The 14793-nt window shown below is 46.2% G+C and overlaps 1 protein-coding gene across 1 annotated transcript in view; it reads left to right on the forward strand.

Moving 5' to 3' along the window:
* Positions 1–13182, forward strand: part of LOC125527751 (laccase-15-like) — a 29567-nt gene extending 16385 nt beyond the window's left edge. Inside the window, exons 4-7 of the mRNA XM_048692268.1 lie at positions 11196–11443; positions 11517–11636; positions 11978–12889; positions 13022–13182. Of these exons, the coding sequence (XP_048548225.1) occupies positions 11196–11443; positions 11517–11636; positions 11978–12889; positions 13022–13182 (1441 nt within the window). The remainder of the gene's footprint in view (positions 1–11195; positions 11444–11516; positions 11637–11977; positions 12890–13021) is intronic.
* Positions 13183–14793: the final 1611 nt, after the last annotated feature.

Genomic DNA, 14793 nt, shown 5'->3' on the forward strand with positions numbered 1-14793 from the left:
GCAATGTGACCAAGGAGTTGATCACGGGATGATGTGTTACGGAACGAGTAAAGAGACTTGCCGGTAACGAGATTGAACTAGGTATTGGATACCGACGATCGAATCTCGGGCAAGTAACATACCGATAGACAAAGGGAATTGTATACGGGATTGATTAAGTCCTTGACATCGTGGTTCATCCGATGAGATCATCGTGGAACATGTGGGAGCCATCATGGGTATCCAGATCCCGATGTTGGTTATTGACAGGAGAACGTCTCGGTCATGTCTGCATGTCTCCCGAACCCGTAGGGTCTACACACTTAAGGTTCGGTGACGCTAGGGTTATGAAGATATGTGTATGCAGTAAACCGAATGTTGTTCGGAGTCCCGGATGAGATCCCGGACGTCACGAGGAGTTCCGGAATGGTCCGGAGGTAAAGAATTATATATAGGAAGTGCTGTTTCGGCCATCGGGACAAGTTTCAGGGTTATCGGTATTGTACCGGGACCACCGGAAGGGTCCCGGGGGTCCACCGGGTGGGGCCACCTGCCCCGGGGGGTCACATGGTCTGTAGGGGGTGTGCCTTGGCCTATATGGGCCAAGGGCACCAGCCCCAAGAGGCCCATGCGCCAAGAGATGGGAAAAAGAGGAGAGTCCTAAAAGGGGAAGGCACCTCCGAGGTGCCTTGGGGAGGATGGACTCCTCCCCACCCTTGGCCGCACCCTTCCTTGGAGGAAGGGGCAAGGGCTGCGCCTCCCCCTCTCCCTTGGCCCTATATATAGTGGGGAAAAAGGAGGAGCAAACCAATCTAAGGCCTGGCGCCTCCCTCTCCCTCCCGTGACACATCTACCTCCTCCCGCAGCGCTTAGCGAAGCCCTGTTGGAATCCCGCTACTTCCACCATGCCGTCGTGCTGCTGGATCTCCATCAACCTCTCCCTCCTCCTTGCTGGATCAAGGCATGGGAGACGTCTCCGTTCTGTACGTGTGTTGAACGCGGAGGTGCCGTCCGTTCGGCACTAGGATCATCGGTGATTTGAATCACGACGAGTACGACTCCATCAACCCCGTTCACTTGAACGCTTCCGCTTAGCGATCTACAAGGGTATGTAGATGCACTCTCCTTCCCCTCGTTGCTGGTCTCTCCATAGATGGATCTTGGTGACACGTAGGAAAATTTTGAATTTCTGCTACGTTCCCCAACAGTGGCATCATGAGCTAGGTCTATTGCGTAGTTTCTATGCACGAGTAGAACACAAAGTAGTTGTGGGCATTGATTTTGTTCAATATGCTTGCCGTTACTAGTCTTATCTTGATTCGGCGGCATCGTGGGATGAAGCGGCCCGGACCAACCTTACACGTACTCTTACGTGAGACCGGTTCCACCGACAAACATGCACTAGTTGCATAAGGTGGCTAGCGGGTGTCTGTCTCTCCTACTTTAGTCGGATCGGATTCGATGAAAAGGGTCCTTATGAAGGGTAAATAGCAATTGGCATATCACGTTGTGGTTTTTGCGTAGGTAAGAAACGTTCTTGCTAGAAACCCATAGCAGCCACGTAAAACATGCAAACAACAATTAGAGGACGTCTAACTTGTTTTTGCAGGGTATGCTATGTGATGTGATATGGCCAAAAGGATGTGATGAATGATATATGTAATGTATGAGATTGATCATGTTCTTGTAATAGATGATCATGGAGCCCCAAGATGGAGATCAAAGGAGCTACATGATATTGGCCATATCATGTCACTAATTGATTGCATATGATGTTTATCATGTTATGCATCTTGTTTACTTAGTACGACGGTAGTAAATAAGATGATCCCTCATTAAAATTTCAAGAAGTGTTCTCCCCTAACTGTGCACCGTTGCTACAGTTCGTCGCTTCGAAGCATCACGTGTTAATCGGGTGTGATAGATCCTTTCGTTCACATACAACGGGTGTAAGCAAGATTTACACATGCAAAAACACTTAGGGTTAACTTGACGAGCCTAGCATGTGCATAGACATGGCCTCGGAACACAGAGACCGAAAGGTCGAGCATGAGTCGTATGGTAGATACGATCAACATGATGATGTTCACCGACGTTGACTAGTCCGTCTCACGTGATGATCGGACACGGCCTAGTTCACTCGGATCATGTAATCACTTAGATGACTAGAGGGATGTCTATTTAAGTGGGAGTTCATAAGATGAACTTAATTATCCTGAACATAGTCAAAAGGATTTTGCAAATTATGTCATATCTCACGCTTTAGTTCTACTGTTTAGTTATGTTCCTAGAGAAAATTTAGTTGAAAGTTGATAGTAGCAATTATGCGGACTAGGTCCGTAAACTGAGGATTGTCCTCATTGCTTCATAGAAGGCTTATGTCCTTAAATGCACCGCTCGGTGTGTTGAACCTCGAACGTCGTCTGTGGATGTTGCGAACATCTGACATACACGTTTTGATAACTACATGATAGTTCAGTTAAACGGTTTAGAGTTGAGGCACCAAAGACGTTTTTGAAACGTCACGAAACATATGAGATGTTTTGAGGGCTGAAATTGGAATTTCAGGCTCGTGCCCACGTCAAAAGGTATAAGACCTCCGACGATTTCTTAGCCTACATACTAAGGGAGAAAAGCTCAATTGTTGAGCTTGTGCTCAGATTGTCTGAGTACAACAATCGCTTGAATCAAGTGGGAGTTGATCTTCCAGATGAGATAGTGATGTTTCTCCGAAGTCATTACCACCAAGCTGCTAGAGCTTCGTGATGAACTATAATATATCAGGGACATATATGATGATCCTTGAGATATTCGCGATGTTAGACACCACAAAAGTAGAAATCAAGAAGGAGCATCAATTGTTGATGGTTTGTGAAACCTCTAGTTTCAAGAAGGGCAAGGGCAAGAAGGGATACTTCATGAAACGGCAATTCAGCTGCTGCTCTAGTGAAGAAACCCAAGGTTGAACCCAAACCCGAGACTAAGTGCTTCTGTAATAAGGGGAACAACCACTGGAGCAGAATTACCCTAGATACTTGGTAGATTAGAAGGCTGGCAAGGTCGATAGAAGTATATTGGATATACATTGTGTTGATGTGTACTTTACTAGTACTCCTAGTAGCACCAGGGTATTAGATACCGGTTCGGTTGCTAAGTGTTAGTAACTCGAAATAAAAGCTACGAAATAAACGGAGACTAGCTAAAGGTGAGCTGACGATATGTGTTGGAAGTGTTTCCAATGTTGATATGATCAAGCATCGCACACTCCCTCTACCATCGAGATTGGTGTTTGCGTTGAGCATAGACATGATTGGATTATGTCTATCGCAATACGGTTATTCATTTAAGGAGAATAATGGTTACTCTGTTTATTTGAATAATACCCTCAATGGTCTTACGCCTAAAATGAATGGTTTATTGAATCTCGATCGTAGTGATACACATGTTCATGCCAAAAGATAGTAATGATAGTACCACCTACTTGTGGCACAGCCACGTAAGTCATATCGGTATAAAACGCATGAAGAAGCTCCATGTTGATGGATCTTTGGACTCACTCATTTTTGAAAAGTTTGAGACATGTGAACCATGTCTATTGGTGTGTATGCATGAAGAAACTCCATGCAAATGGACCGTTTTGTACTCGCTTGATTTTGAATCACTTGAGACATGCAAATCATACCACATGGGCAAGATGACTGAAAGCCTCGTTTTCAGTAAAATGGAACCAGAAAGCTACTTGCTGGAAGTAATACATTTTGATGTGTGCAGTCCAATGAGTGCTGAGGCATGTAGTGGATATCGTTATGTTCTTACTTCACAGATGATTTGAGTAGATGTTGAGTATATTTACTTGATGAATCACGAGTCTGAATTATTGAAAGGTTCAAGTAATTTCAGTGTGAAGTTGAAAGATCGTCGTGACAAGAGGATAAAAGATCTGTGATATGATCATAGAGATGAATATCTGAATTACGAGTTTGGCACAGAATTAAGATATTGTGGAAATTGTTTCACAACTAATATAGCCTGGAACACCATAGTGTGATGGTGTGTCCGAACATCATAACTGCACCCTATTGGATATGATGCATACCATGATGTCTCTTATCGAATTACCACGATAGTTTATGGGTTAGGCATTAAAGGCAACCACATTCACTTTAAATGGGGCACCACGTAATTCCGATGAGATGACACCGTATGAACTATGGTTTAGAGAAACCTAAGCTGTCATTTCTTAAAAGTTTGGGACTGCGACGCTTATGTGAAAAAGTTTCAGGCTGATAAGCTCGAACCTAAAGCGGATAAATGCATCTTCATAGGACACCCAAAACAGTTGGGTATACCTCCTGTCTCAGATTCGAAAGCAATAAGGGATTGTTTCTAGAATCAGGTCCTTTCTCGAGGAAAAGTTTCTCTCGAAAGAATTGAGTGGGAGGATGGTGGAGACTTGATGAGGTTATTGAACCGTTACTTCAACTAGTGTATAGCAGGGCACAAAGAGTTGTTCCTGTGGCACCTACACCAATTGAAGTGGAAGCTTATGATATTGATCATGAGACTTCGGATCAAGTCACTACCAAACATCGTAGGATGACAAGGATGCGTACTACTTCAGAGTGGTACGTAACCCTGTCTTGGAAGTCATGTTGCTAGACAACAATGAACCTAGGAGCTATGGAGAAGCGATGGTGGGCCCGGATTCCGATAAATGGCTCGAGGCCATATAATCCGAGAGAGGATCCATATATGAAAACAAAGTGTAGACTTTGGAAGAACTACTTGATGGTCGTAAGGCTGTTGAGTACAGATGGATTTTAAAAGGAAGACGGACAATGATGGTAAATGTCACCATTAAGAAAGCTCGACTCGTCGTTAAGATGTTTTCCGACAAGTTCAAGGAGTTGACTACGATGAGACTTTCTCACTCGTAGCGGTGCTAAGAGTCTGTTGGAATTATATTAGCGATTACTGCATTATTTATGAAATCTTGCAGATAGGATGTCAAAAACATTGTTTCCTCGACAATTTTCTTGAGGAAAGGTTGTATGTGATACAACCGAAAGGTTTTGTCAATCCTGAAAAGATGTTAATAAGTATGCAAAGCCCCAGCTATCCTTCTGAGGACTGGAGTAAGCATCTCGGAGTTGGAATGTACGCTTTGATGAGATGATCAAAGATTTTGGGTTTATATATAAAGTTTATGAGAAACTTGTATTTCCAAAGAAGTGAGTGGGAGCACTATAGAATTTCTGATGAATATGTGTTGTTGACATGTTGTTGATCAGAAATGATGTAGAGTTTCTGGAAAGCATATAGGGTTATTGGGAAAGTGTTTTTCAATGGAAAGCCTGGATTAAGCTACTTGAGCATTGAGCATCAAGATCTATAAGGATAGATCAAAACGCTTAATGGTACTTTCAAATGAGCACATACCTTGACATGACCTTGAAGGTGTTCAAGATGGATCAGTCAAATAAGGAGTTCTTGCCTAAGTTATAAGGTATGAAGTTAAGACTTAAAGCTCGACCACGGCAGAATAGAGAGAAAAGACGAAGGTCGTCCCCTATGCTTAAGACGTAGGCTCTACAGTATGCTATGCTGTGTGCCGCACCTGAAGTGTGCCTTGCCATGAGTCAGTCAAGGGGTACAAGAGTGATCCATGAATGGATCACAGGACAGCGGTCAAAGTTATCCTTAGTAACTAGTGGACTAAGGAATTTTCTCGATTATGGAGGTGGTAAAAGAGTTCGTCGTAAAGGGTTACGTCGATGCAAGCTTAACACCTATCCGGATAGCTCTGAGTAGAGATACCGGATACGTATAATGGAGCAACAATTTAGAATAGCTCCAAGTAGAACAGTTATTTGAAATAGCTCCAAATATAGCGTAGAGATTTGTGAAGTACATACGGATCTGAATGTTGCAGACCCGTTGACTAAAACCTCTCTCACAAGCAACATGATAAAACCCAGAACTCATTGAGTGTTAATCACATAGTGATGTGAACTAGATTATTGACTCTAGTAAACTCTTTGGATGTTGGTCACATGGCGATGTGATCTGTGAGTGTTAATCACATGGCGATGTGAACTAGATTATTGACTCTAGTGCAAGTGGGAGACTGTTGGAAATATGCCCTAGAGGCATAATAAATAAGTTATTATTATATTTCCTTGTTCATGATAATCGTTTATTATCCATGCTAGAATTGTATTGATAGGAAACTCAGATACATGTGTGGATACATAGACAACACCATGTCCCTAGTAAGCCTCTAGTTGACTAGCTCGTTGATCAATAGATGGTTACGGTTTCCTGACCATGGACATTGGATGTCGTTGATAACGGGATCACATCATTAGGAGAATGATGTGATGGACAAGACCCAATCCTAAGCATAGCACTAGATCGTGTAGTTCATATGCTAAAGCTTTTCTAATGTCAAGTATCATTTCCTTAGACCATGAGATTGTGCAACTCCCGGATACCGTAGGAGTGCTTTGGGTGTACCAAACGTCACAACGTAACTGGGTGGCTATAAAGGTGCACTACGGGTATCTCCGAAAGTGTCTGTTGGGTTGGCACGAATCGAGACTGGGATTTGTCACTCCGTGTGACGGAGAGGTATCTCTGGGCCCACTCGGTAGGACATCATCATAATGTGCACAATGTGATCAAGGAGTTGATCACGGGATGATGTGTTACGGAACGAGTAAAGAGACTTGCCGGTAACGAGATTGAACAAGGTATCGGGATACCGACGATCGAATCTCGGGCAAGTATCGTACCGATAGACAAAGGGAATTGTATACGGGATTGATTAAGTCCTTGACATCGTGGTTCATCCGATGAGATCATCGTGGAACATGTGGGAGCCAACATGGGTATCCAGATCCCGCTGTTGGTTATTGACCGGAGAACGTCTCGGTCATGTCTGCATGGTTCCCGAACCCGTAGGGTCTACACACTTAAGGTTCGATGACGCTAGGGTTATAAAGGAAGCTTGTATGTGGTTACCGAATGTTGTTCAGAGTCCCAGATGAGATCCCGGACATCACGAGGAGTTCCGGAATGGTCCGGAGGTAAAGATTGATATATTGGACGAAGGGTTTTGGAGTCCGGGAGTGTTCCGGAGGTACCGGGTGATGACCAGCATGACCGAAAGGTGTTTCGGGAGCCCCGGCAAGTGTTGGGGGGCTTCATGGGCCAAGGGAAGGGGGCAAACCAGCCCACTAAGGGGTTGTGCGCCCCCTCACCTAATCCCACGTGACCAGGGGGTTTGGGGCGCCCGATCTAGGGTTCCCACCTCCTGGCTTGGGGGCCAAGTCACCCAAAGGGGAGATCCCATCTGCCCTGGCCGCCCCCCCTAGGGGAAACCCTAGGGCGCCTCCCCTCCCCCTTGCCCCTATACAGAGTGGAGGTTTTGGGGCTGCACATGACACAAGATGAGTTCCTCTCCTCTATATGACGCAACCCTGCATCTCTCCTTCCTCCTCTCCCACGGTGCTTGGCGAAGCCCTGCGGGATAGCCACGCTCCTCCATCACCACCACGCCGTTGTGCTGCTGCTGGATGGAGACTTCCTCAACCTCTCCCTCTCTCCTTGCTGGATCAAGGTATGGGAGACGTCACCAGGCTGTACGTGTGTTGAACACGGAGGTGCCGTCCGTTCGGCACTAGGATCATCGGTGATTTGAATCACAACGAGTACGACTCCTTCAACCCCGTTCTCTTGAACGCTTCCGCGCGCGATCTACAAGGGTATGTAGATCCACTCCTCCCTCGTTGCTAGATGACTCCATAGATTGATCTTGGTGATACGTAGGAAAATTTTGAATTTCTGCTACGTTCCCCAACATGATCATCTCATACATCACATATATCATTCATCACATCCTTTGGCCATATCACATCACAAAACACTTGCTGCAAAAACAAGTTAGACGTCCTCTAATTGTTGTTGCAAGTTTTTACGTGGCTGCTATAGGTTTCTAGCAAGAACGTTTCTTACCTACGCCAAAACCACAACGTGAATTACCAATTTCTATTTACCCTTCATAAGGACCCTATTCATCGAATCCGATCCGACTAAAGTGGGAGAGACAGACACCCGCCAGCCACCTTATGCAACTAGTGCATGTCAGTCGGTGGAACCAGTCTCACGTAAGCGTACGTATAAGGTCGGTCCGGGCCGCTTCATCCCACAATGCCGCCGAATCAAGATAAGACTAGTAACGGCAAGATAATTGACAATATCGATGCCCACAACTGCTTTGTGTTCTACTCGTGCATAGAAACTACGATAGACCTAGCTCATGATGCCACTGTTGGGGAACGTAGCAGAATTTTAAAATTTTCTACGCATCACCAAGATCAATCTATGGAGTCATCTAGCAACGAGGGAGAGAGGAGTGCATCTACATACCCTTGTAGATCGCGCGCGGAAGCGTTCAAGAGAACGGTGTTGATGGAGTCGTACTCGACGTGATCCAAATCACCGATGACCTAGTGCCGAACGGATGGCACCTCCGCGTTCAACACACGTACGGTTGGGAAGACGTCTCCTTCAACTTGATCCAGCAAGGGGGAAGGAGAGGTTGATGAAGATCCAGCAGCACGACGGCGTGGTGGTGGATGCAGCAGGATCCCGGCAGGGCTTCGCCAAGCGCAAGCGGGGAGGAGAGGTGTTACGGATGGAGAGGGAGGCGCCAAGAGGAAGGGGTGCGGCTGCCCTCCCCCCTCTTTATATAGGGGCCTTGGGGGGCGCCGGCCCTAGGAGATGGATCTCCAAGGGGGGCGCCGGCCAAGGGGTGGCTTCCCCCCCAAGCCAAGTGGGGGGCACCCCCACCCCTAGGGTTTCCCAACCCTAGGCGCAGGGGAGGCCCAAGGGGGGCGCACCAGCCCACCAGGGGCTGGTTCCCCCCCCCCCACTTCAGCCCATGGGACCCTCCGGGATAGGTGGCCCCACCCGGTGGACCCTCGGGACCCTTCCGGTGGTCCCGGTACAATACCGGCGACCCCCGAAACCTTCCCGATGGCCGAAAATGGACTTCCTATATATAAATATTTACCTCCGGACCATTCCGGAACTCCTCGTGACGTCCGGGATCTCATCTGGGACTCCGAACAACTTTCGGGTTACTGCATACTAATATCTCTACAACCCTAGCGTCACCGAACCTTAAGTGTGTAGACCCTACGGGTTCGGGAGACATGCAGACATGACCGAGACGCCTCTCCGGTCAATAACCAACAGCGGGATCTGGATACCCATGTTGGCTCCCACATGCTCCACGATGATCTCATCGGATGAACCACGATGTCGAGGATTCAATCAATCCGTATACAATTCCCTTTGTCAGTCGGTACGTTACTTGCCCGAGACTCGATCACCGGTATCCCAATACCTCGTTCAATCTCGTTACCGGCAAGTCACTTCACTCGTACCATAATGCATGATCCCGTGATCAACCACTTGGTCACATTGAGCTCATTATGATGATGCATTACCGAGTGGGCCCAGAGATACCTCTCCGTCATGCGGAGTGACAAATCCCAGTCTCGATTCGTGCCAACCCAACAGACACTTTCGGAGATACCTGTAGTGTACGTTTATAGTCACCCAGTTACGTTGTGACGTTTGGCACACCCAAAGCACTCCTACGGTATCCGGGAGTTGCACAATCTCATGGTCTAAGGAATGATACTTGACATTCGGAAAAAGCTACAGCAAACGAACTACACGATCTTTGAGCTATGCTTAGGATTGGGTCTTGTCCATCACATCATTCTCCTAATGATGTGATCCCGTTATCAATGACATCCAATGTCCATAGTAGGAAACCATGACTATCTTTTGATCAACGAGCTAGTCAACTAGAGGCTCACTAGGGACGTGTTGTGGTCTATGTATTCACACATGTATTACGATTTCCGGATAACACAATTATAGCATGAATAATAGACAATTATCATGAACAAAGAAATATAATAATAATCATTTTATTATTGCCTCTAGGGCATATTTCCAACACCAGAAATGCCACTCCAGCTTTATACACGTACGTGGACTCTCCTCCGATTTGGGAAGCTAGCTTCCTTGAGCCGAACTGTTAGGCCCAGCTCCAATGAAGATTTAGCGGATCTACTCCCTCCGTTCCGAATTACTTGTTTTAGATTTGTCTAGATACGGATGTATCTAGACTCATTTTAGTGTTAGATACCTCTGTATCTAGACAAATCTAAGACAAGTAATTTGGAACTGAGGGAGTAGAAGCTAACCAACTACCAAACAGGCCATTAATCACTTATAATGGACCACCCTTGTGGAGCATAAATGGGCCATAGTTAGTGCGGCCCAATTTTGATATGTTAGATATTTTCTCTTTTTAAGAAATTTGTAAAAGCCACTCGAAAAAACACAAATTTGTAAAAATTATGTACATTATTATCATAGTTAGAAAAGAATCAGGCATTCTTTTAGAAAATATTTATATAACTACAATAATATACTTCCTCCGTTCCCAAATACTCCCTCCGTCCGGAATTACTTGTCATCAAAATGGATGGGTCTAGAACTAAAATACATGTAGATACATCCATTTCAATGACAAGTATTTTCGGACGGAGGGAGTACAAGTCTTTTCAGAGATTTCAACAAGTGACTATATTCGGAGCGAAATTAGTGAATCTACACTTCAAAATATGTCTACATAGATCTATATGTTGTAGTCCATTTAAAATGTCTAAAAGGACTTATATTTAGGAACGGAGGGAGTATATAATTTCAGGAACTACTATCCGAGCACGCAAGGCTCGTATTTTTTTTCATGTACCACTAGTGTATTTGCCTCTATTCTTATATATGCATGTACAAAAAGTGTCAGATATAGATTTAATTCTTATAGATCTTCACATGGTACATCAGATTATAGCTGTCATGTATTTGAAAACTGTGAGATACTGAACATCAAAAAAAGTAATGGATTTCACTCACCAAATAATCACAACAAATACTACATTATCTACATAATTTTTCTGTTGAGTCAAGTACTCCTTGCGATGGCAAATTTGCGCATGTGTATATGAACCCAGTCATAAGATTAGTATTTTTTGTGTCGTAAGATCGCTATATACTCCTTTAATCTCACTGTAAAAACACACGCAGTTGAGTGTAACGATTAACGAAGCACAATTGATCTATGTATGCAGGCACGGAGTGAAGCAGCAGCTGAATTGCTGGGCTGATGGAGCAGGGATGATAACGCAATGCCCAATCCAACCAAACAAGAATTTCACGTATCGATTCAACGTCAAGGGCCAGGAGGGCACGTTGTGGTGGCATGCTCACGTCGGCTGCCTCCGTGCAACCATTCATGGTGCACTGCTCATCCGGCCAAGATCCGGGCCCAATTCTTACCCATTTCCTAGACCTAACAAAGAGATCCCCATCGTTATAGGTTTGTATGTGCGGATTTATATCGACACAGACTGCTGAGTTAGGCCAATTAAAACTTTCTAAACTGTATGCAGGTGAATGGTTGGGAATGGATCCTATTGAGTTGGAAACGAGAATTCAGAGAAGTATTTTAAGTGATGAGCCCCTTTCAGCTACAATCAATGGAAAGCTTGGGGACGCCAATAACTGTTCAGGTAATTACCATCACTGTTACTCAAGTGTTAAACACAAACTAGGAAAGAATATGTACTATAAAATGGGACTACTATCAGCAAACTGAAAACCCTCTTGCAAATTTACATAGAAACTAAATGGTAGATTTCAAATAGCAGCAATATGAATAGCAGTTTTGATCTGGCATTGATGCATCTAGTTCTATTTAATTTTCGCGACCATATTATAAGAAGATGTTGCTGTTTGTTTTTGTAGACAGGCTGCTAGACAAATTAGCACTCCTTATTCTAGTACAAGCAAACTTATTCATATACAATATGCAATCAAAAGTTCTAATGTAGAATCTTGGTTCAATGTGTAGGGGTCATCGAAGACAACTACATTCTAAATGTCGAGCAGGGCAAGACATATCTCTTACGGATAGTAAACGCTGCGCTCCACTCAGAGTACTACGTGAAAATCGCTGGGCATACCTTCACAGTGGTCGCCGCTGATGCCAATTATGTGAAACCATACAACACAGATACAATTGCAATCGCGCCAGGTGAGACGGTGGACGCTCTGCTAGTTGCCGACGCATCACCTGGCAGGTACTACATTGTGGCCAACAGCAAGTCAATGAAAGTGAAAACAAGAGGGATTGTGCACTACAATCCAAGCAAAAGATATGATGATACTCCAGTAATGGCGCCTGACATGCCCGGTAAAAATGACGCAGTCGCATCCTTCTACTTCCATGGCAACTTGACCAGTCTGCCTCACCCGCTTGCGCACCCAGTGCCAGCAAACGTCGACGAGCAACTATTCATGGCCATTGACACGACACACATGTGCAGAGAAGGTGGATCAGTCTGTGGTTTGGTGTCCCGTATGAACAACATCTCGTTCCAGCTTCCCTCCAGGACACCATTGCTCAAAGCACACTACTACCACAATGTGAGCAGCAGCGTAAGCACGCTGCAAGAGTTCCCAAGCAGCATACCACCTGGGTTAGTGTACGACGAGGGCCAGACGTCGAAGGCGACGTCCGTGAGGAGGCTGCGGTACAACACCACAGTGGAGATTGTGTTCCGGTGTCCTCCGGTGATGTACAGCTACTCTAACCCTATGCACCTCCACGGACACGACTTCTTTGTTCTCGCACAGGGGCATGGGAAATACGACGCGCAAAAGGATGTGCAGACATACAATTTGGTGGATCCACCCGTGAGGAACACAATCCTTGTCCCGGTAGTGGGGTGGACTGCTATCCGATTCGTGGCAAGTAATCCTGGTACGTGCTAATGTATATGTTGCATTGCATATGTACCGCAAACCCATTAATACCTAATATGAAATCTATCTAGTTATACATGAAAGTTTATATATAATGCGGATTGCAACTGAAAATTTGACATTCAAACAGGGGTGTGGTTCTTGCATTGCCATTATGAAAAGCACGCATCATCAGGCATGGCAATGGCATTCATGGTGGAGAACGGGCCGACATTGGACTCGACTCTTCCACCACCTCCAAGCGATTATCCAAGCTGTGATGACCAAAACAGTGGTCTGGCATTTGACTAATGCAAATTGGTGAACTTAAAGTTTGAACAAATTATATCAGCTTTGTGTGATGATATGGTTAATAAATATTTCATTATGAAAATAAATGTTTTGTTAGCAATAATCACGACGTGCATGTATTATAGGAGCTATCCGAGTCGAACCAGAAGTCTTCACCGAATAGGACTCTTAGTTATCTAGCTTTACGCCTATGTATGCATGTGTACCCCTTACTTATGATACCAACACCATGATATCAATATAAAGAAAATCATCGGGCATGGTACCGTGGCCATCAACTAGTTCTTGCATGCTTCTTGCATGTTGTTCTCGTTAGAATCAACCAGCCCCAAGGCGAAGCTAGCTTTGTACGTGGGTGTCTTGGTCACAAGCTAAGAGCATCTCCAACAGGCGCGCTAAACAGGCGCCGCGCCGCAAAATTCCCCGTTTTAGCGCGCGCGCAACCCGGCGGATGGCTCCAGCGGACGCGCAATAACCGCGCGTGCGGTATAAGCAGTTGGGCGCGCGCGTGGATGCGGTTCATCGCGCGGTGTATTTGCGGCGCCCGCTTCCACGCGCGGCACACTCGACGCTCGCGCTGCGCGCTCTTCTTCTCCCCCTTCAAAGCCCCGCGCGCGCCGGCGCCGGCGACCCGCACCCATGGACGCACGCGCCGGCACCCCGCTCACCCCGTCCTATAGCCGCGACCCCGCCGCCGCCGCCACAAACCCTAGCCCGGGTGGCGTTGGCCTCGCCGCCGCCGGAGCTCCTCCGACGAGCGGCCTCGCGCGCGGCCTCTTCATACTGCCGCGGATGACCTCGGCGGCGGGTGGCGTCGCGCCGGCGCCGGCCCGAGCCGCCGCCCCCTCCTCCTCAAAGCTCCCCAATGCGGCGCGGCCAAAGAAGGGCAAGACATCGGCGAAGAAAAACAAGGCGGCGGACGGCTCCGGCACCTCCAAGGCGAAGAGGAAGAAGCTTGCGGGGCGTGCGACGGGCGCGGCGGCTGCCGAAGCGCCGGCAAGCTCACTCGTTGAGCCGGCGGCCGGCGCGCACAACATGTTCGACGAAATGCCTCCAAGGTAAAAAAAATTCTAACTTTTCATTTTTTTGTTATTTTTTGAATGCATTCGTCACATATAGATAGCTTATTTGCATTGTGCAAAAAAAAATTGTAGTCTCAATGATGATGCATACATGTCAACGATGGGTGTTGGCTCCAACAATTCGCATTGGTCTCAAACCAATGACATGCATTTTGAAGACCATGATTTCGAGGTGGACGAGGAGGGTGAGGGCATTGTCGACGCACCGAAAGGAAGAGCGGGCAATTACACCAACACCGATGACATCTTACTATGCAATACTTGGTTGCAAGTGTCGAGGGATCCATCCGTTGGAGGCGATCAAAGTAGAGATGCTTATTGGAACCGGATGAAGGAACACTTTGATGCTCGCAACGTGAGTGGAATTGACCACTCCAACCGATCACTTAGGTCCCGATGGTCGACAATCAACTCGGATTGTCAAAGGTGGGCGGCTTGTCAAATGGCGGTTGACAAGTTGAATCCAAGTGGCACAAATGAGGACAATAGAGTAAGTGCCATTTCATCTTACATGTTGGTGCTAAACTTT

Source organism: Triticum urartu, unplaced genomic scaffold (genome assembly GCF_003073215.2).
Source record: "Triticum urartu cultivar G1812 unplaced genomic scaffold, Tu2.1 TuUngrouped_contig_439, whole genome shotgun sequence".
Classification (NCBI taxonomy): domain Eukaryota; kingdom Viridiplantae; phylum Streptophyta; class Magnoliopsida; order Poales; family Poaceae; genus Triticum; species Triticum urartu.